Source organism: Cydia pomonella, chromosome 15, assembly GCF_033807575.1.
Source record: "Cydia pomonella isolate Wapato2018A chromosome 15, ilCydPomo1, whole genome shotgun sequence".
Taxonomy (NCBI): Eukaryota; Metazoa; Arthropoda; class Insecta; order Lepidoptera; family Tortricidae; genus Cydia; species Cydia pomonella.
The window spans coordinates 1,126,977-1,151,464 of record NC_084717.1 but is presented as its reverse complement, the minus strand read 5'-3'; the positions used below and the strand labels follow the sequence as shown (position 1 = coordinate 1,151,464).

At 37.2% G+C, this 24,488-nt stretch overlaps 2 protein-coding genes across 3 annotated transcripts in view; one reads left to right on the top strand and one right to left on the bottom strand.

Annotated features, from left to right (window-relative positions):
- Positions 1 to 4,831: 4,831 nt before the first annotated feature.
- LOC133525819 (uncharacterized) lies at positions 4,832 to 8,372 on the bottom strand. The gene is made up of 3 exons (XM_061862209.1): positions 7,295 to 8,372; positions 5,628 to 5,751; positions 4,832 to 5,039 (listed from the first exon to the last, which is right to left on the bottom strand). Exons 1-3 carry the CDS (start codon positions 8,370 to 8,372, stop codon positions 4,832 to 4,834), a joined length of 1,410 nt encoding a protein of 469 aa, XP_061718193.1.
- A 6,164-nt stretch (positions 8,373 to 14,536) lies between these two features.
- Positions 14,537 to 24,488, top strand: part of LOC133525502 (connectin-like) — a 189,187-nt gene continuing 179,235 nt past the window's right edge. For both annotated transcript variants that reach the window (XM_061861764.1, XM_061861763.1), the window contains exon 1: positions 14,537 to 15,176. The gene's annotated coding sequence lies outside the window, so the exon portion shown is untranslated. The remainder of the gene's footprint in view (positions 15,177 to 24,488) is intronic.

Below are 24,488 nucleotides of genomic sequence, written 5' to 3'. Positions count from 1 at the left end.
TAGGTTGCTCAAGATATATTTGATAATCATAGAAATCTATGGCATTAAAATAGGAAACACGCCAAAAATCTACAGTTATTGGTTTGAAGTGAGATTTTATGGTCATCAATATTAAGTAGGTCTAAAATATAGTTTTAATCTAATAGACCAATAAACGCGGAGTAATTTAATATATAATACTAACAGAAATATGTAAATTTGAATACTTACGGCATTTTAAAACACGCAGCAACTTTTAACACACGCACTTTTCCGAACAACTTGCAAAGTGACATAGATAAAAAATACTGTGGTTATGTCTATGTGGTTGAAACATTTTTTAAATATTGTCACGTTGGTATTCTGTGTTTTAATAATTGTTTACACCATATCTGTGCAGCCCTTCACAGATAAGAAATAAAAAACCGCATACACTCCGTTCGCAACTCGAGTTGCGACGATCATTTTAGAGGTGCGAAATGTTGAAACCTTAGTTGCTGGAATCATGTGAGTGGTTAAAAAAGAATTTGAACTTTTTTTGTAAAACCTATTTTTTGCAGTTGTTATTGTCACTTTTTACATCTAAGTATCAATAAGGATATAGGTATGGACTAGGTCGCATAGTGGCAACATTGCCATAAAAAGACGTTTTGCATTAAGTAACAATAAAAAGATGTTTTTTTAGGGTTCCGTACCCAAAGGGTCAAACGGAACCCTATTACTGAGACTCCGCTGTCCGTCCGTCTGTCACCAGGCTGTATCTCATGAACCTCATAGTTGCCCAGTTGAATTTTCTACAGATTATGTATTTCTGTTGCCGCTATAACAACAAATACAAAAAAAAAAACAGAATAAAATAAATATTTCTTTCCAATCTCGAGGTTCTCATCCAATCACCGAAGTTAAGCAACGTCGGGCGGGGTCAGTACTTGGATGGGTGACCGTTTTTATAGATAGTGGTACGGAACTCTTCTTGTGCGAGTCTGACTCGCTCTTGGCCAGTTTTTTTTTGTAGTGACTTTAACTCTGATATTAGGCGAAATCCAAAAAAGTCTACATGACATTTATTCTTTAAATATGATCAGGAATATACTGTTCAAATCTCTAGCAATGCGCACGGGCACCATGTATAACATCACAGCGAGTTGGCCGTCTTGAAGTTCGATTAAATTTAATAACTTGTTACGATTTTGATCTTATTTTGATATGACCTTGAAGATCGCTCACGCTGATTCGTGCATGCGAAATGAAGTAAAAGTCGTGCGTGATGATGAAGAGACAAAGACGATCGTCAAGCTCTTATCAAAACCAGTTAAAAATCATAACAAGTTGCTATATCTGAATCGGGATCCGGTTCTATGTTAGAATCCCGGTAAGGGTATTTTGTATTTCAAGTTAAGTGGATATTATCTTACTCCTTAAGGATACAATTTCCGAAAACAAAAGTAGCCTAGCAAAATTTTATTTAAATAAGTAAAAATGATTCGGACAAGCTGGCGCATTACAATTCACCTTGATCCCTTTTCAAACTAACCAAGTACAATACCATTGAGACTTGCTACTTGCCTTATGTGATATCTATTATTCGTAAAACATTAGTTGTTTGTGCGACGTACTAAAACAACGAATTATAATAATAAGTTCTTAGTAGTAGATAAAATAATATGTGTGTGTAATATTGATATATGAAATGTGCGAAATAATCGTAATTTAATCACCTACTTATGGCCCTCTTATATTGCTGTGCCCTTACAGGGTATCACATGTATACCTATATGTTCCATTCCATCGTGTGATATGCAAAATACTATTCTATTCTATCCTATTCTATTCTATTCTATACCAAACGCTAATATTAAACTGTCAACCGAATGAAGCATATTTGGTTAAAGCATAATAATTATGTTATTGGTCACCGCGATACAGGCCGGCGAGACCAACAAGTGAAAAGGCAGGTAACAGGCAAACAGAAATAAATTTCATACATGGACAACTGGACAACATGGTTAAATAAGAAAGTTATAAAGATACAAAATAAAGATTCGGAATAATATCCTCCAGAAACCTCAACTTGAAGATCAACACCACACACAACAACACAACACTAAATCATTTTATTTCTTGATAAACTTAAACTTAGTACATATACTAACGATCCTCCCCGGCTTTGCACGGCATACACAAAATTTCTCAAGAATCACTTTATGGATAGGTGAAAATCCTATCAGTACCCCTAGTGTAATTTTTTTCAATAGCGAAACGTGACGTACGCGTTTGCGTTAAGTGTCATTTTGTCTGAGATTTTTGAGTTTCCAAAACGTCCCGCTTGGCGCGCTGTTCAAAATCCCATACAAAATGAGACTTAACGCAAACGCGTACGTCACGTTTCGCTCTCGAATAAATTTACACTAGAGGTACTGTACTTTTTGAGTTTATCGCGAACATTAAGACAGACGCGGCGGAGGACTTTGTTTTATAATGTGTATTGATAATAGTAACATTACAATGAAAAGAGCATTGTCACATTGTTTGCCACGAAATGGGCGCGTCTCAACATAATATGTATGTTTAAGGTCTGAATTAAATTATATATAGGTATAGGTATATTTTTATAATGCTGATCCGGAACTCCAGAAAGACAGCGCTGATCTTCTGGCGAGACCATGAGTATTTATGACACTACTTTTCGTAATTGTCAGATTTCAACTCCAACGCCTCAAATTCAATTCCAAAAAATCCAACAATATCAAACACAGACCGTCGATTCAAATTTAACAATTTGTTATTCTTTTGATCTGGTTTTGATATGACTTTCGCGATCGTCTTGGTGACTGGCGAGCAGCTCACATACGACTTTCACTTCATTGTTTTGTGAGCAATCTTCTAGTTCGTTATCCAAACAAGATCAATAGCGTAACAAGTTGTTAAATCAGAATTGGGCTGCGGGACTCCCAAGTCCCGCAACCGCCCGGATCTTATAAAGTTACCTAAAAAAAAATGTTTATAAACGTTCTTCCTTCCTAATGCGAATACCGTCCCAATCCCCGGAATACAGAGTGTCGCAAATTAAATTAGAATAAATATAATTAAACAGTTGGCCCCCATTTGCTTCGACTTGCAAAATTACAGGATTTAAGGGATTAAACGACGCCCTGATGTTGAGCCGGCCCGAAAATATATAATGCTTACGCATCTGAGTTATTTTTTTAATTAATTCATTTGCATGGGAACGGGCTACGTTCACACGGAATAAAAGATGATACATTGGGATTCCAGCGAACAATTTTGTGGAATATTAGGTGAAATGAGGGGCTATTTTAATAATGATTTTTAGTGCGTTGCCTCAGAAAAATAATATGGAAAAAGCATTTCAAATCAAAGCGTCGATTATTAAGATTGACCATACCCTGAGGCGTGAATATGTAGATCATATTGAATAACTTTTACTATAGAGCTAAACCCGAAATTGCGAAAAAAACTGGTGTTCTAGGACCTGACATAGGATTTCATTATTGGCTATAGTAAAAATGTTCATTATGAACCACATAATATTGACCTATCAAGGTATATACAGACTTAACAAAATCACTCCGTGGGTATGTTACCTACAGTAAGATTAATTCAAAGTTTATTATATGAGCTAGCCGAGACCAGAAAAATTCTAAAGTGTTTTGGGACTATATTATATATAATTAATACGATTCTACAGTTATCTTAGTTAGTTAGTTAGTGCTTCTGGGCATTTTCCGCAAATCGACAACCATTGTGCCTATTTTGCGTGAATCGAGGTAGCGCTACTCTAACCACCCCATCTCCTCCACGAAGCCTAGCAAAGTCTTCAGGTTGCTAATTGCCTCTCCTAGTGTGTACAGTTATCTTACTAAATTATATAAATATGTCTCGCCCACAGTCATCGCTATTAAAGTGTGGCAAATTTGCGAGCCGAGCCTAAGTCTAGTAGACAGATATCATTAAGTTTCTAAATTTGTCCCCTGCTTAAAGTTCTTACAGTTTAGGTAGTGTAATATATTCTCATTATTGTCTCTTACTTGAACAAACATATAATTGTGAACCAACCAGCTGGGGAACAAGGATATTTGTCTAAATATGAAAACGGCTCAGTGGCTTAAATTATTAACGATCCTGGCCTCGAAATACCTGTTAAGATATTCAACGGAAATAGATGCAACTACAATAACATGATCCTATAACAGTTCATAATTCTATTTGTAGCGGCGGATTTGAGCATTTACAACTTACGTGATCCAGCAGCTCCTTTGGTGATGGCCACGTGATGATTTTGGCTAATTTGGATAATCCTGTGCTCTTTCGACAGCTACATACACTCCATAGACGCACTGGGTAGAAAGTCACTTTCTTGTCTGGTTTGCACTTAACTCTGCAGCGAGGAACTCGAAATTTTGATTTATTTAAACGGAGTGCAACGACGGCGTGCACTAGCGTAAATCGCAGGCGAAGTTGTGTCTTTTACTTCCCTAGGTGGCGTGACAGGGCTTTGAGATCTTGTTAGTTGTCATCTCAAAAGATGCCGCCACATAACACGAGAAATGTATTCTTTCTTAATTGTGTTGCTTTGTACGTACAAAAAATACCTATTCAAATATATATAGAAATTAATTAATACTAATCTGTTCCTCTACGGAACATGCCGCTCACCTTAAAAGCACGTAGTGACTTTTAAAGGAATGTGCGAAAGTTTAACAACATATGAAACTTATGCCTAACTTAAATGCTAACATTAAGAATCGTAACGATTGTAGGAATTATTCTAAAGGTAAGGGACAGACCTTAACTACGGGTCGCTTGAACAATGTATTCCCACTCTTTAAAGTTACGACACGAATAACTTGATCAGTGCCCGGATGGACAGCATGAACGCGCGCGAGCCTCCACTGTAACGGTGGCAAGTGGTCTTCGCATACCACAACAACAGTGCCTTCACGGATGGCGGGACCGCGATCTTGAAGCCACTTTGTACTCTGTTGCAGTTGATGGAGATACTCACGACTCCATCGACGCCAGAAATGCTGTATAGCCTGCTGTACCCAACGCCAACGCGTAAGACGACTAGGGTTTTCATCGATCAAAGAAACGTCCGGTAGGGCCGTTAAGGGCTCTCCGATTAAAAAGTGAGCTGGCGTAAGGGGCAAGGGGTCAGAAGAGTCTGAACTTAGCACGCAGAGCGGACGACTGTTAAGTACCGCTTCAATTTGACAGGTCAGCGTATGCATAGAATCATATGTTTGCGTCTGTGTACCTATTACGCGGTGTAAATGGGTTTTAAAACTCTTAACAGCCGCTTCGAATAGCCCACCGAAATGGCTAGCATACGGTGGCTGAAAATGCCAAGTTAATCCTTGTTTTAAGGTTTGTTGATTGAGAGCGCTCATGACGGAATCGTTACGCAAGAACGCATATAATTCTTTAAGGTAATTATTACAACCAACAAAGTTACGTCCGCAATCGGTATATATATCTGTACAATATCCTCGGCGGGACGTGAAACGACGCAACGCGGCTAAAAAACCTTCTGTGGAAAGTTCTGAAACTAACTCGAGATGTACAGCCTTAACGCTCATACATACGAAAACGGCAACATAACATTTTATTATTTTTGCATTACGAACTTTATTAGCGCGAACGTAGAATGGTCCGCAAAAATCGCATGCAGTTTTACTAAATACGCGCGCGGGGCGTAAGCGAACCGCGGGAAGCATACCCATGCGAGGTTGGCCGTGACTCGGCCGAGCCCTGAAACATGGGATACAACGATGTACGCGTAGACGCACAATATCGCGACCTGAAATAATCCAATATCGCTGTAAAAGCGAGGTTTGGACGCACTGCGGACCGGCATGCAATTCATTTTTATGAGCATCGTCAATAATAAGATTTGTAAGATGATGTCGTTTAGGTAAAATCAATTGATGTTTGGACTCATAAGGTAAAAATGATTTGTGAATACGTCCGCCGACTCGTAATAATCCCTCACTATCTAGAATAGGCGCGAGACGCCGCAAACGTAAGGAAGGGGATTTATTTGACGAAATATTTTTAATATCGTCTTCGAACATTTTTTGTTGCGTAATCAATATAAGTCGCTTTAATGCAAACTGGTACTCTGGTACGGTGATGTATTCAGGGAACGTTTGTTTATGTTTTCTACATATATTATAGAAACGAAATATTAATGCCGTGACGCGAACTAATTTACCTAGCGATGAAAATCGCGTAATAAGGGTATCATCGTCCAGGGAGGTAGGCAATGTGGAAACACATGCACAATTAACATTGGATGATTCAGTTTTATTACGTTTTTCCTCCGTTGTATTGACTACCGGTTTTTGTATAGGCCAGGAGTCGTGGCCGTGTTGAAGCCATATAGGACCATGGAGCCATAAGTCACTTTGCACGAGTGCGGCGGGCAGCAAACCGCGGGACGCCGGATCAGCGCTGTTGTCGGCTGACGGGACGTGACGCCAACAGCTCGCCGGGACACGGGACAAAATCTCACTGGTGCGATTAGAAACAAACGTTTTCCATTCGTGTGGGGGTGACTTAAGCCACGCGAGCGCAACGGAACTATCTGACCACGCGTATACTTGATTGGGGCGAATACGATCACCGTAAATATGCATTACTCGTTCTATCAATTTTGACAGAATCACACATCCCATTAATTCCATCTTCGGGATAGTGAGGCAAAGCCGAAGTGGAGCTACGCGGGTTCGAGCTATGACTAAATAAGTTAGAACCCTACCGGTATTGTCCGTAAGACGTATATAAACACATGCGGCATACGCAATTTGACTTGCATCTGCAAATCCGTGAATTTCGATTGAATCGAAGTCGTCAGTATTAAAAATATGACGAGGAAATGAAATTTGCGATAAGAGCGGTAGCTCATTAACAAAACTCGTCCATGAGTTAACTATATCGATAGGTGGTTCCGAGTCCCAAGGAACTTTTGCTAACCATAGCAATTGAATTAAATGTTTGGCAAACAATGTCACCGGAGATAATAACCCGAGTGGGTCGTAAATTTTTGCAATTTCCGAGAGAATTGCCCGCTTTGTACAGGCTTTAGAAGTACTTTGTACCTTGAAGCTAAATGAGTCGGGTCCCGGATTCCATTGAAGTCCAAGGACTTTGACCCCTTTGTCATTTTCCATTTCGGCAAAATGAACATTTTCGCGCCGCTCACCGTGAAAATCTGGCGGTCGCATAGTAGCGAGAATTGCTGGCGAGTTACTTTGCCATTTACGTAATTCGAACCCGGCCGTGGCACAAATACCTATCAGCTCCTGCTGCAGAGCGAGGGCCTCAGCTGTGGTATCAGCACCGGTTACCACGTCGTCGACGAAAACGTCATTTAGTAGGACTGGTGAGGCGAGCGGGAAATGCTTAGCCTCGTCGTACGCCAACTGTTTGATCGTACGTAAGGCGAGATAAGGGGAACTGCTTACACCGAATGTAACGGTACGAAGTCTATAATCGCGTAAAGGCTCCTCGGGCGATTGGCGCCAAAGGATGCGCTGAAAGTCCCTATCAATTTCACGCACCAGAATATTGCGATACATCTGTTTGATGTCGGAACAAAATGCAATGTTATGCACTCGGAATTTTAGAAGAACGTCAACAATGTCTAAATGTAACTTAGGACCCGTTAACAAGGCGTCATTCAACGAGTGACCACTCGTTGTGCGACAACCAGCGTCGTACACTACGCGTGTGCGTGTGGTTTCGGAAATTTTTGACACACAATGGTGGGGTAGGTAGTAACTCGCACTAGCAGGGGGTTCATCGTCCGCGAGCTCCATGTGGTTGAGATCCACGTACTCCTGGAGGCAAGCATGATAATCCGCCTTCAACTGGGGGTTACGTTCTAGACGATATTCTAATTTATGAAATCGTGCTAGGGCAATTTGCCGAGACTCACCGAGCGGCGGTGCATCGGGCTTGAATGGCAGAGCGACCACGTATCGCCCTGTTTCATCGCGCGTATGCGTCTTTTGAAAAAAGGATTCGCATAGCTTTTCTTCGGGAGTGTAACTCCGCATCTCTGGTACTGACTCCAGCTCCCAAAACTTCTGCAGATTGTCGTTGTCGAACGACGTAAAACAAGCATGGCGTGGAGTCGAAACATTAGGAGTAAAATTTACTTTACCTCCTAGCAAATAACCAAATACACTATTAATTGCGGTGGGCGTGCCAGGTTTGCCCCTGACAATACCATCGCGAATAATATCCATAAGGATATCCTCGCCGAGTATCATATCCACTGGCTGAGGTTTATGAAATTCAGGGTCGGCCAGAGCGAGTCCCTGCAAATGAGGCCATTCAGCGAGAGGTGCTAGTAGTACACTAGGCATTGGACGGGTTAACTTCGCTAAAATAGTAGCCTCTAACGGAATACTTGGACTTTGTTTGCCCTTAGGCGAAATTGAGCACACGAATGTACCTCTAGTTTCGAGCTGTATGTCGCCTACACCTACTAACGGCTCCCTTACGTGTTGTCGCGGTAAATGAAGGCGTTGCATACACGCTTCCGTTATAAGAGTCGCCTGAGAACCCCCGTCTAACATACAGCGAATTGTAGCAATCTTATTCCCTTCGTAATGAAGGTCAACCAACGCTGTTGAGAGTAAAACCGTGTTAGGTCGTTTTCCTAAACTACCTACACTTTGTTCGTTCACGCCGTGAACTGCAGACGGGTTATGAGTCGTACTAGTGCTAGTGCCGGGCTGTTCTGTAAGAGCGAGCGAGACAGCAGCAGATTCCGCAGCTTCGCTTATAACCGATCGCGGAATGTATGATTCTAAATGAATTAACGTATGGTGCCTTTTATTGCATTTACGGCACTTAAAACTCGATTTACAATTCCTTAAGTCGTGCCCGGGGCATAAACAATTGTAACACATGTTATTTGTTTGAACAAATGCAAATCTCTCTTTCGCTGATAAGTCTAAAAATTCAACACATTTATTAATTGAGTGAAGTCCTTTACACTTCAAGCAAGATCGAACCTTATTCGCCTCGTCATAAGGTCGACTTTGGGTTGGCGCCGCACTTGCCAACAAAACTCGTTTGTGCGATTGAGCAGAATTTATGTTTATCTTGCTTTTGATGCCCAATGATGAACAGTTTTTAGTGGACTGTGGATTTGAAACTGAAATCATCTGTTCAGCCGAAAGTTCGCGTTCTAAAAACATAATTAAGCTTTGTACTTTAGGTATTTCGCCCGGGTTGGTTAAGCAACGTTCATATTCTTTTCGCGTATTTACGGGAATTTTACGTAATAATAAATTTAACAGAACGAAATCCCATTCTTTAACCGGAAACTCCATGACTTCAAGCGCCTTAATGTTTTCATGATAAACATTAAGTAAATTTCGCATGGTAGCAGCTGACCGTTCGGAACACGATTCAAGGTTAAACAGCCTGTCCAGATGCTGTGTTGCAATAATACGTTTATTGTCATAACGGGATTTTAGAATATCGAGCGCAATTGAATAATTACTTTCCGTTATGGGAATTGATTTAATTAAATTATGTGGTTCGTTTTTGACTGAAAGGAGCAAGTACCTAAACTTTTCCGCATCCGAGTAGGCATTGTTATTATGTACTAGCGATTGAAATAAATCAAAAAAGGCAGGCCAACCAGTCGGTTCGCCGTGATATTCTGGAAGTGATAGTTTAGGTAAATTTCGACGATCACTTATCAAAGTGTCGTTGGGGGTAAAAGCGCGGCTCGCGCGACGTTTTTCCACGTCTACCTCCTTTAGGTTATGTAAATGCGTAACTATCGCGTAATACAAGTCATTAAAATCGTTACGAATCTTAATATTAGCTTCTTTATTGAAGTTTTGCGATTTAATTAACGCTTTTTCGATTTTAGTTTGAATCTTTGTAAACTTTCGCTGATGCACTGTTAAATCTGTAGTTCTTGAACGAAATTGATCTGTATTTGTCGCTGCGAACTGTAATGTTCTCTTTAATTCGTCGAGAATTAAATCTCGCTTGAATATGTCTTGTGTAATACACGATATGTCGGCTTCAGCATTGCCGTCTGTAGGGTTTGGGGCCATTTTGCGAAGCAAAGATGGCGGAAATGGCAATACTAACTTGAACTATACACGTGTCTAAATGAAAAATTGGGTACGTAATACCGCAAATTACAAGAGCAACACAACCAGAGAAAGAAAGATCCGGATCGAACGGATCAAAATAATATATGTAGCGGCGGATTTGAGCATTTACAACTTACGTGATCCAGCAGCTCCTTTGGTGATGGCCACGTGATGATTTTGGCTAATTTGGATAATCCTGTGCTCTTTCGACAGCTACATACACTCCATAGACGCACTGGGTAGAAAGTCACTTTCTTGTCTGGTTTGCACTTAACTCTGCAGCGAGGAACTCGAAATTTTGATTTATTTAAACGGAGTGCAACGACGGCGTGCACTAGCGTAAATCGCAGGCGAAGTTGTGTCTTTTACTTCCCTAGGTGGCGTGACAGGGCTTTGAGATCTTGTTAGTTGTCATCTCAAAAGATGCCGCCACATAACACGAGAAATGTATTCTTTCTTAATTGTGTTGCTTTGTACGTACAAAAAATACCTATTCAAATATATATAGAAATTAATTAATACTAATCTGTTCCTCTACGGAACACTATTGATCTATGGAACAAGTTAATTTATTTTACCTGTTAAATATTTCAGTTTATAATTACAGTAGGTACATATTTCTTAACGTGTAACGTAGGAATTAGCTTAATTACTTGTAATCATAGTTAATATCTGGAAACCAGCAATCAATTTTAGTAAGGTTTTAGGTTTAAGGTTAAGGAAGCTTGTTCAGCAAAATTGGCCAGAAAATCAGTTTTTTGGCCTAAAATTTTTCAATTTTTGATACCAAATATATCGAAGATAATGAACCTTGAAGTAAATATGGGATATTATATTGCTTAAAACCGTTGCTGTTAATATGATGTGGTCAAACGCCTGCCTATCCTCCATAAAAAAAATTATAAGCTAAAAAAACATTAGAATACTAAGGGTTTCAGATCGCATGTAAATGGACGTATGACTACTAGACATTCGGGGAATTGACGCAACTTGACTAAACATTCGGGGAATTAGACCCTATGGACCGAACCGGTCAGGAAGTCCCTTAATTTATAAAACTGCAAATTGCACCCTAAATGAACATTACAAATTATCATATAAGTATAAATTTGAACAGCCAATATTCACAAAGCTGCTCTCAAACTGGTATTTACTCCCACGCATAAATAAAAAGGTATTCGGAGTAAACAACTCGAATACGATTCATGAAGACTTACTTGAAATAAAAAATTGATCACAAAATAAACAAGTGATTGATTTAAATGTACTCGTAGCACAATCGGAATAGAACAAACCTCGAAATCTCTGTGAAAGTCCTGAAATTTGGTATGGATGTAAATGAAAAGCCTTTGTTTCATGTCCACACCATTTGACATTTGAGGACCTCGAGGAATCGCAGCCATCTTGGAAAATATGTACCATCCTGGAGAAATTCGCGTTTTACTCAAATTCTACGTTCTCTATGAAAATATGGTGTAAGACAACATTAAAGCTCATTAAATTTTACACAAAAAATTTCTCAACATCTTTGCGAAATAATACATCTTGTTATGTTCCTCGAGGTCCCCAAATGTCAAATGGTGTGGACATGAAAAAGAGGCCTTTAATACAATACAATACAAATACTCTTTATTGCACACCTCAATACAGAAACAGTACAAATTATACAACACTTAAAGAAGAAGTAAACAACAGGCGGTCTTATCGCTAAAAAGCGATCTCTTCCAGACAACCTTTAGGTAGCGGAATAAAAAAAAATTAGTTGTGTTTAATTTACATACATACTTACCTACCAAATTTCAGGACTGTCCGAGAGATTTCGGAGTTTGTTCCATTCCGATTGTGCCAATGTCAGTGCGTCCCACTCGCATTCATGTGTCGCGGATGAGACTAGTTTTGCAAATATTTCTTTCGGCGTTGGCGTGAACCGCACATAATTAGGCCGTACACATAACATACATACATACATACATATAATCACGCCTATTTCCCGGAGGGGTAGGCAGAGACCACGGATTTCCACTTGCTACGATCCTAACATACCTCTTTCGCTTCCTTCACTTTCATAACATTCCTCATACACGCTCATACATGGTCACACAACAATACACAAACCATACAATACAATACGGTCGTATACAATAAACAAATATATAATAATATTAACAAACATAATAATATTATTAGTTAGTTTAATTTATAACGCATGTAGTTTAAGAATATTGTACGACTTAAAGGCAGGTTATAATGGACAACCATTTTAGAAAATCAATAAAGAAATTGAATTGAATTGAATTATTTTTTAAGACACTTTAGAATCTATACCAAAATAAATTTCATAGACTAAGCAAAAATATCAAAAGAGATGACGGTACCTGGAGGATCCGTAAGAATGCCGAAATCGAGGAGTTAGTGGCCGAACCCAATATCATCGGCGAAACGAAATGCCACAGACTTCGCTGGTTCGGCCATTTACTGAGGATGGGTGAGGATCGAGGTGTTAAGAAAGCTTATTTGGGACAACCGACTGGTCGCCGTCCAGTGGGTCGGCCCAGATACCGCTGGAGCGACAGTGTACAGGCGGATCTGTGCCAACTCAAAGACGATAACTGGCAGGAAGTGGCACAGGATCGGGACAGGTGGCGTTCTCTCGTTTTGGAGGCCAAGACCCTCTTTGGATCACTGCGCCACAATAGTTAGTTAATAGTTAGTTAAGCAAAAATTGATCAAAGCCGCCTTTAGCTTTCTCGGCTGACACCATTACCCCTAGGCTGCCAGGGCACGGCGGCTGCAGACCCTTTTCCTGAGTGTAATATATTTTCAAAGGCTAGGCCAGTATACATTTTCACGCTAACGTGGTCATTTTCACATGTCGTCATTCATTGCTATTAACACTATTTCGACAGTAACCTGGCCTGGCGAGCATATTTTATGTGTGCGTTAGTGCGTGTGGTAAGATTATCTGATTTTTAGGGTTTCGTAGCCAAATGGCAAAAAACGGAACCCTTATAGATTCGTCATGTCCGTCTGTCTGTCCGATTCTGTCACAGCCACTTTTTTCCGAAACTATAAAAGCTGTTCAAACTTGGTAAAGTAGATGTATTCTATGAACCGCATTATGATGTTTACACAAAAATAGAAAAAAAACAATAAATTTAGGGGGTTCCCCATACTTAGAACTGAAACTCAAAAAATCTTTTTTCATCAAACCCTTACGTGTGGGGTATCTATGGATAGGTGTTTAAAAATGATATTGAGGTTTCTAATATCATTTTTTCTAAACTGAATAATTTGCGCGAGAGACACTTCCAAAGTGGTAAAAAGTGTGTCCCCCCCCCCCCCGTAACTTCTAAAATAACAGAATGAAAAATCTAAAAAAAATATATGATATACATTCCCATGCAAACTTCCACCGAAAATTGGTTTGAACGAGATCTAGTCAGTAGTTTTTTTTAATACGTGATAAAAATTAAAAAAAAAATTTTTGTTCATCAAACCCATACGTGTTTATCTAGGGATAGGTCTTCAAAAATGATATTTAGGTTTCTAATATCATTTTTTTCTAAACTGAATAGTTTGCGCGAGAGACACTTCCAAAGTGAAAAAATGTGCCCCCCCCCTGTAACTTCTAAAATATTAGAATGAAAAATCTAAAAATAATATATGATATACGTTACCATGCAAACTTCCACCGAAAATTGGTTTGAACCAGATCTAGTAAGTGGTTTTTTTTAATACGTCATAAATGGTACGGAACCCTTCATGGGCGAATCCGACTCGCACTTGGCCGCTTTTTTGTGAATACCTGCGTATCTAAACGGTTTTACTTGATTTGATCCAATAGATATCTATATTACGTTACGTTAAAATACTTTTTCCCTAGTTACAACTAGTTTTCGGTAACGCCTTGGTGAAAACTAGGTTTAACTGGGATTTTTCAATCAAAACTAGTTTTCGCAAATTGCCTTGGTTTCACTAACATAAATTTTTGAACAATTAGTTTAGTTGTCACCAAAGCACGTTGCAAAAATTAGTTTTAACTAGTCTAAACGCGTTTTCACTGTGGCGATCCGGAAATCTTATTTTAACTGGGGAAAATGGGTTTTTACGGTAGTTAATATTATCATAGGTGTGTTTGATTCGAATCTTGAAATCTATATTTCGACCACTTCTACTAAATCGTTAGACGCGTTCTCATATTTAGGTTCTGCCGATCAATGATTGCGTTTGCAGTAAAAAAACGCCTACATAATCAATTAAATATTACATTTTTAATAGATCATATTCATATTAGTTCGCCTTTGTACAAATGATGTGTGTTCTTTCCTGTTTTATGTTTCTTTTTGTACAATAAAGTGTTTTACTACTACTACTAATAACCAACGGTAAATTGCTAATAACGGTAAATTGGTAATGTCTGCTAATTTGTATCACAATCCGTAGTATTCAAACAATTAAAACCACTAATCATTTATATTCACAGAGCAAGAATATTAAAATTTTACTAAACTAATTAGTCGCTAACTTACATACATACATATTTAAAGATGCCGTGACCCTATAATTATTTCATTATAAGCTAACATTTACCACAATGCTCTTGCAAAACCGAAAATAATATTTCACATTATTGTTGTACATTACCGTTTACACCTTCTAATTCTTATCGCCAGGCGTAAAATAAGGAGCAATGTATATCAAACATTACGATTTGCCCGTACATAACAACGCGCATGAACGCGTTGCTACCCTGTTAGCTAGGGGTGACGGATCAAATAACCAGCTTATACTCGTTCTCATATTACCAATAATTGTTACTGATCATAAGGTCACGATACGCTGGTTCTCATGAGAATTTTATTAGGGTTTCCAATGGGAACAGTGGCCAGGGCTCTCTCTAGTCAGTTGATTCCGAACTGTGTTTGGGCGAGCTCGCGCCCCTCGCTTTCAGTAACGGTACAAAGTTTCGTCAGTTCAGTTCAAGTCCAAATAGGCCCCAGTGAATTGTCAAACATCTTGGATATTTGTTCTACTGCCATTTTTGTGGTAAGTTGCTTAACTTTTGTATGTTGTTTTGTCCCAAGTTTGAAATTGTGGTCTTAAAAATTTGAAATGTTTCTTTTTAACTTTTTGGAATTATTCTTGGGTTTTAGTAATATTTTATGGTGCGGTGGCAATTATTTCATAGTAAGGTTTTAATTTAATAATAATAATAAAATACTTTATTGCACACTACAAAAAAAATGGTACAAAGTATGTAAAGGTATAAATATGTAGGTAACAACAGGCGGACTTATCGCTAAACAGCGATCTCTTCCAGACAACCTTCAGATAGAGAAATGGCGAACGTAATCAAGGTAACGGGTGGTGCAAAAATAATAATAAAATACTAAAATAAAATACATTTACTACAAATATTTAATATATATATACTACATTTATTACTATATATAAACAATATATAAATAACAAATAAATATATAAATAAATAACAAAGGAAAAGCCATACAAATAACGAAGAATTTCAAGAATAACAACTACATTTATGAAAGAGACAAGTAATGTAGGTATTAGGTTTATGATACCCACACTATAGCCAAAAACGGAGTGCACAGTCTTAATAATTACATATAAAGTTCTAAAGTACCTATAAAAAAGTAGAATTTGGAATAGTTCTTTATTGTGTATCATTAATCAGCATTCTTAGCTTTAAATAGGTTTCAAGACGGAACAAAGCGATACTTGACTTGCAAGGTTATTTTTCACAGAAGTATCCGCGAAAAATTAGAAGTAGGTGGATAGTTTTTTTTTACCAATAGAAAGAAGGTAAGCGATGTTGTCGTGTCTTTTTATTGAAAAAACACTTTTGAAAAATCAATCAATTACAAATCATATACCATCATTTACATTCTTTTGCTTTAATAAGCAATAGTTAGTATAGTTTACTGATTTTTATAAGTAATAGTTAGTATAGTTTACTGATTTTTATAAGTAATAGTTAGTATAGTTTACTGATTTTTATAAGTAATAGTTAGTATAGTTTACTGATTTTTATAAGTAATAGTTAGTATAGTTTACTGATTTTTAAAAAGCGTTTTTCAAATAAAAGACAAGTTAGATAGTTTACCTTTTTTTTCTAATGTTAAAAAAACAACTATAGTCAAGGTATTTTCAGAATTTTTTATAGATTTTTTTATATACTACGTCGATGGCAAACAAGCATACGGCCCGCCTGATGGTAAGCAGTCTCCGTAGCCTATGTACGCCTGCAACTCCAGAGGAGTTACATGCGCGTTGCCGACCCTAACCCCCTCCCACCCCTCGTTGAGCTCTGGCAACCTTACTCACCGGCAGGAACACAACACTATGAGTAGGGTCTAGTGTTATTTGGCTGCTGTTTTCTGTAAGGTGGAGGTACTTCCCCAGTTGGGCTCTGCTCTAGATCTGGAATGACATCCACTGGCCCTACCACACAAAGCAAGATGACATTCACAATGCCCATACCTCTCTTGGACGTAGTTTAAGGACGTACCCGGGTCCAAAGACTCGAATGATTTTGCTACAGACGCGATTTTTTTAAGAACAGGTACAGGTTTAAAGGAGTGTACAGGTTTTTAAAGGGTCGGCAACGTGCATGCAACATCACTTGCAGGCGTCCATAGGCTACGGCAACCACTGACCATAAGACGTGCCGTTTGCTTGTTTGCCATCGAGGTGGTTTAATTAAGTAACATTGTCATAATGATCTGATTACTTTTGTCAGATTTGTTGAGACTGTACCATTTGTAAAATAAGTGATATTTTTTTTATATATATGAACAATTATTTATTTATAATAACAATATACATAATGGATATATACAGAGGATTACTATAACTAGCTTAAATCTAAAATAGGCCCTTGAGGCATTGTACCAAGGATGCTGACGGCATTTCTTCGTTGTATCGCAATACTGATACGTTGTGCGAGAAAGCCGCCAGGTCTTCGGTCACCAGTTACGTCAAACAGACGCTTCGCGATTTCTGCAAAAAACTTGTGCGCGCTGGGACCTGATAAATTATTTACATAAGTATATTATTATAGGTTGTCTGGAAGAGATCGCTTTTTAGCGATAAGACCGCCTGTCGTTACCTGGTTCTATTTTCCTTTAAAACTCATTTGTAGTTTTACATGTATGTAAAATGTATAATTGTTGGTGCAATAAAAAATATTTACATACTTACTTACTTACTCTTTTTCACGCGACAATTACGGGTGCCGTTCAATTTTAATACAAACTATTTACATAATTTAATTTAACTACTATTGAAACTCATAATAAAAAATTATGTATAAAAACAATATACATAATGTTGTTAGTCATACTAATTAAATGACAGTATGCTGTATAATCATAAAAACATTCTTCATAACAATCCTTAATAATAATTTTACTTGTTATAATATACATTTCGTATTATAATTAAAATGTAGTACACAATTTTAACGAATGATCAGGTAACATAATGTTCCATGATATACTTGGTGTCAATCAAACTATAAACACTCAATCGTATATAAACTGTCAATCTACCTATTAAACTTTAAGGCTGGTCGCCGTTAGGTACGACGACGAGTGGAGCGAGGAGGAGTGTTAGGTAGAACTGCGACCATATGGGCATAACACAACCATATGTTTCCGAAATGTGCTTGTCCATCTTCACTAGGCGATTATATGCCTTCAACATTATGATGTTGGTTTTCATTTCTGAGTATAAAACAGTATACAAAATGAACATTAATCCATTATTATGCTACTAAACTATTATTACTTTCGAAATTGGGCAATTCGTTTTGATTTTATCTATTTTTATACCAAATCATCATTTCTGCATTTCAAAATTATGCAATTCAAATTATGAAAAATGAAATTTCGCAACGCGTTATTATTAAAAACATTACACACCCGATAATTACAATTACGAACTTTGTTATAAGGGGACCTACATTTCTCGAAATGTGAACATTTACTTGGGTTCCTACACCAGTTTATAATCTCCCAGGGAGCTATGCAAAAAGCTAGAAGGTACTGGGAGTCACTAAAGGGCAGAATCCATAATGAGATGACCCTCGTAGCCTATAGGATTAGCGAGCCTAAGTGCCAGAGGGCCGGCCATATTTGCCCCAGAATATAACCTGCGGTCAACGTGTACTTGAGTGGAAACGGATCAGCAAATGATTTTTTTAGTAGGTTTTTGTATTAGGTAATACGTCGCCGGTAAGCAAGGATTTAACTCAGCTTAGGAGTGGCGCGACAGTCTGCCATTTCTAAAGTAACGATATCGATTAGTTATGTCAGTGTCAAAAGTGACGTTTTTGTTTGAAGAACACACACACTGACATATCTAATCCATATCGTATTTTCAAATCTTAAAGTTAAAATCAGGCCGATGATCGCGCCCGCGAGAATGATTATCAATCCCTCTCTATTTAATACAATGAGAAAAAAATGAGTAGTCCATCTCGCGGGTGAGACACTACCGCGCCTCTGTTGTGCTAGGCCTATGGCGGTTGGTAAGGAAAAAAGTTGCGCGACGAAAATCTAGTAGAATATAACTGAGCTTTGAGACTAACACTAATTTTCATATTACATCTCACATCACCTATTTGGATAAGGGCTTTTTCTTTCCTGCTAGGAGGAATCAAAGGGACACGTTTCTTTCTTACTAAGACTACTTACTACTTTTCTGTTCTAGGAGACTATTTTTTAATTATTTTTTGTATACTATTTTTAAGCTTAAGTAAACAAAATAATTTCCTCATAGTTGATGTAAATGCTGTATGTATCACATGGTAGCAAAATTATTTCCACCTTGGACGTCAACACTTGAATCTCTCAGTACGCTCAGGACTTCATTTTACAATATGCGCCCACGCCGTAAATATGTCACTTTGCTCCCATGTGATACAATCTACCATTGTTACCTAATTAACATAATACAAATCACCTTCAGTCAGCCAAGCCTTCAGCGAGCAACTAGCTGATCTTACCATCTCAATAAAAAATATAAATAAAATAAAAAATATTTATTTCAGACTCATTGAATCCATATCTTGTTAGTCTCACTTAAATTTGGAATCCTATAAACTAAATGTTAGTAAATTTATAACAATATTATAAGTTAAATAGCACTATCTATTTCCCACTTATTTTGCACTCCATGTTACAATGTTGACCCAATGCCTAAATATAGGGCAGTCGGGGCGTCCGGCTAACATCCTCAGGATGCTGTTATTGCTGCCTCTCAGTCGTCTCAGCAAAGAGGCTACCCTCTTGCGTATGATGGCATGGAAGCCATCTGTGTGCGCCTCGGCAAACATGCCTGACACACTGCAATGACGTTAAACAGTAGTAATATCCTTATTTAGAACTTACATTGTGACATCAAAATTGATATCTAAACGATGTCAATCGCCCGAACGAGCAATTCTTGTATATGTATTTATTTCGAGAATCTCGGAAACGTTTCTAACGATTTCGATGAATTATGCTAAGTATATGAGGATTTTCGGGGGCGAATCGATCTAGCTAGATCTTATCTCTGGGAAATTTATGAGTTTTTACATGTTTTCCTAGAAAAGCTCGGTCTCGCAGATATTTTATTTATATTTTATTGCACATAAAATATTATGTACAAACGGTAGACTTAATGCCTTAAGGCATTTTCTACCAGTCAACCACTGGATCAAAAAGAGACGTTTGCTAGGTGCAGGCTTTGTGCTTGAAAATAATTAACCAATATCACTATAGAACATAAGTAAGTCACCTGTTGTATGTAGTTGTGACGTGTTCGGATAGACATTTGTTTTGTTTGTGTGTGACTTTTAAACATGTATTGTCTATTCGAACACGTCACAACTACATACAACAGGTGATTTACTTAAGTTTTTTACCTATACCTACAATTTACAAATTACGTACTTGTACATATTGTAGGTATAATAGCGAAATGCACGCGCGACTGAAAATATTTAGATATCATTGTGATGTCATTTAGATTTGAATTGGCCTTCTTTTCAAAGCAACATTAGCTTCATTTAGAAATGATTTAACCCAAACGTTGACAATTCAGCCGAGCATTTTTAAATTCATGTTTTGCGAGAAGGCTTATCAAAAACAATATAACGAACGTTATACAATGCTAAATACTTTTTTGATGACAATGTATACCGGTGCTAACAAAGAATATGAATATTAATATGCCTGTCAGAGGGATTTAGGTCAGAGCTGATTCAGGCCAGCCAGAATTAATGGTCTATTATTTGCTGAAGATTCTCGTATGATGTAATATATTTTAGTAAATGTTATCGTAAAGTTTATCACGCTGAAACAGGGTTATCGCTATAACCCCCTAGCATGACTTACGTTGTCGCGCCACGATTACATACTTACTTATACTTAATCTGTGCTAAAAGCCAGTTGTAAACATCGTTTTTATAGCATTGGAAATAAAAGCGGCCAAGTGCGAGTCGGACTCGCCCATGAAGGGTTCCGTAACATTTATGACGTATTAAAAAAAACTACTTACTAGATCTCGTTCAAACCAATTTTCGGTGGAAGTTTGCATGGTAATGTACGTCATATATTTTTTTTAGGTTTATCATTCTCTTATTTTAGAAGTTACGGGGGGGGGGGACACATTTTACCACTTTGGAAGTGTCTCTCGCGCAAACTATTCAGTTTAGAAAAAAATGATATTAGAAACTTCAATATCATTTTTTAAGACTTATCCATAAATACACGTATGAGTTTGATGAATAAATTTTTTTTGAGTTTCAGTTCTAAGTATGGGGAACCCCCAAAATCTATTGTTTTTTTTTTCTATTTTTGTGTGAAAGTCTTAATGCGGTTCATATATATCTACTTACAACGTTTGAACAGTATAATTCTTATAGTTTCGGAAAAAAGTGTCTGTGACATTAACAGACAGACGAATCTATAAGGGTTCCGTTTTTTGCCATTTGGCTACGGAACCCTAAAAAGGTAAACAATCTTATGAAACCAAAAGAACATAAAATAATGATAATATAGTCTGTCAAGCAAAGTATGTCAATAGCAATGTACAGCAAAGTGAAGTAGGGCGACACTCAAAAAGCAGTATTGCGTTGGTATTGCGCTAAAAAAATTTGCATTTTTAGCAATGTCCATCGAACCAAAACATGTATAGGTAAAAAACTTAAGTAAGTCACCTGTTGTATGTAGTTGTGACGTGTTCGAATAGACAATACATGTTTAAAAGACACACACAAACAAAACAAATGTCTATTCGAACACGTCACAACTACATACAACGGGTGACTTACTTAAGTTTTTTACCTATACATAATTATCAACACCTCAAATTTAAAAACAATATCAAAAAATAAAAAAAAGTAATAATATATAATTTCAAATGTTTAGGATCAACGAGCGTTTTTGTATATTGTAGGCACATTGACTTTGCTTAAGTACATGCTCAAGCCTATTTAATATATTGGTATTTAATGTTTACAGCAGAAATTTCTCTTGAAATAGCTACGATTCAGAATGTAAACAAACATGATGGCTGTCATTCACTATCCACATTCCACAGATAAAACACAGATGACACGCGATTTTGGAATTATTCGAAAACAGTGTTGCTAACCCGCGATTGTTCAAATTTTCTGCCTTTTGCTACAGACAAGATTTGCTTGACCAAGTATATATGATTGTAACTTTGGTATATTTGCTGTGACTTATTTTCCAAAAGTGTTTTTTGCCTTCTTTTTAATGCTAAAAAACGCAGTATATATAGTTCTACGTCAAATAGGATGATGACGCCTGCATCCATTATCACTACCGAGTAGAGATGGGTATTTAATACTCAGTATTTACCCAGTATTTACTCAAAGCACCCGATAAATACTCGTATTTACTCATTTAGGTGACTAAAACCGATTGCTAATAAAATATTAAAAAAGGGAGTTTGAGAGCTAAATTGTTTTTTATTGAAGAGTGTTGTTTTTTTATATTAACAATATTTTCATAATAAAAAGCATAGGGGCGCTTAATAAAAAAAAAAGAGTGATCATCAATGAGAGGCAATTTGTGATATATAGTTAACAATTTTGTTTTTAATAAGAAGGTATTTACTTTAAAAATATGGGACTTAAGTTCTATCGATGTTCCAGATAACTGCATGTCGCGCAAATGTGCGCGTTTACGCTGCATTTACGACCTGTTATTAAGGTTTTTCTTACCTCAAACATGGCTCAACTGATCATTTGCACTTTGGTTTGCAAGTTAAAAAGGGATAAACATTTTTTCTACGTTTTAGACGGGCTTTTTCCAAAAGTTATCGATTTAACCAAAAAAAGTTTTTATAAACATTCAATTTATTTTTCAAGACCTATTATGTATGTATGTATGTATACACTTTATTGTACATAGAAATAAAAACACGAAAAACACAGTTACAGAGTAAATTAAATTCAACAAAGGCGAACTTATCCCTGTATGGGATCTCTTCCAGTCAACCTTTGAGGAAATGAGTCAAACAGACATAACGGTAAATGAATGACAAACGCAAACAAAAGTGTACAATCACTGAAATTAATGAAATGCACGTTTTGAATACACATTGATACAAATATATACCTACCTATTACCTACCCACCTACCACCTACCGTGTAGCGTGTAGCCGCATTTCTGACTTTCATCAACCTTCCACTCATTTTTTGAAGAACCCCACACTTTATTCGCTCGAGGAAAGCTCGGCATCTAACAAGGTAAAGCAAAGAATGCTTAAAAATAGTCTGTCGTGCGAAGAGGACACACAATTAAGCGTGGAAAAGTGATATTCAGATTTTTTACTGAGCGCTCACGGGCAACCAACTAGTACAAAATGGTATTCGAATTCGCTTAGTTATGACTGATATCGAGTTTAAGTTGTACCTAGAGGCTTACAGTCGAGCTTAAAATCTTTTGTGGATTAATCTGCCGGTTTTTATACTGAATGCAATGAATGAATGTAAAAAACTTTCCACAAAACGGTGTTAAGCGAGATTTCACTAATAGCCCAGTAATATTTATTACAGTTTTGAGAACTCTGTTGTGTGTCCCTACTCATAGTGTTGTGTTCCTGCCGGTGAGTAAGGTTGCCAGAGAGGTATGAGCATTGTGAATGTCATCTCGCTTTGTGTGGTAGGGCACAGCACAGCGGATGTCATTCCAGATCTAGAGCAGAGCCCAACTGGGGAAGTACCGCCACCTTATAGAAAAAGGGATAAAGCCACGTGTACGCTTCTCCCTACACACGTAGTTCCCATTTTTCTCTATGGTTATTAACATTACAGAAAATAATAAATAATTATAAATAAAATAAAAAGCCCATTTATTCCATAACCAAAAACAACATAATACATTTAACATATACTGACGGAAAAAAGTTACATAAATCTATTTTTATTTTTTATTTATATTTTTATTTTTAATCTATGATTATAACTATATAATTTGGTTAGGACCCCTCACGGATAAAGGCCTGCTCCAGCTCTTGCCATCTTTTCCTGTGTTGCGCAGTATTGGGCCACTCTTTATCTATTTCCCGGAGTTCATCGGACCACCGGGCAACATTACAGAAAATATTTTTACTCAATTTTATGTAAATTGATTATAGATATGGCTATTTTTGTACGGATTTTGTTTTTTGTCCTTAAGTTTAATAATAATAATAAAAAAATCTAAAAAGTCAAATGAAGGGGCAAAGTTATGGTTAATGTACAATCAATTTATTATATAAGTTAATCATATAAATTTAGATTAAGGTATCTACTAACGTTGAAAATGAGTGCCTCATTTCGCCGTTATACGTAAATTTGGCGAACTTAATATACTTTTTTTTTATATTGTGTTGTAATATTTTCCATAAAGTCAATATTCAAGAAGGAAAATGGGGGCTACGTTTGTATGAACAAGAAGTCGTCCACTATCCTCTTAAGTCACCTACAACCGGTAAGAAATTAAGGCCTTGAGATAGTGTCGCTGCAGGCAATTATGGCAATAATGTGCGTATGTTATATAAGTATAGTCTAATAAAATGTTAATAACTTTGCGATGCCTACAGAAAAAACGCGAACGAGTTAAGCATACAATGCCCTTACTTTACCTTACCAGACTTGTTAAAATAAATGTAACTTTTAAACACAACGCGATTGAAAGAAATATAATACATATACTAACATTATGAAACTTTCACATAAACAAACATTTATACAACCAATTCATATCTGTACAGAGAGAATATAATAATATCTCTCGAGACTTCCGACTTGACAGACATTAAGTTGGAAAATT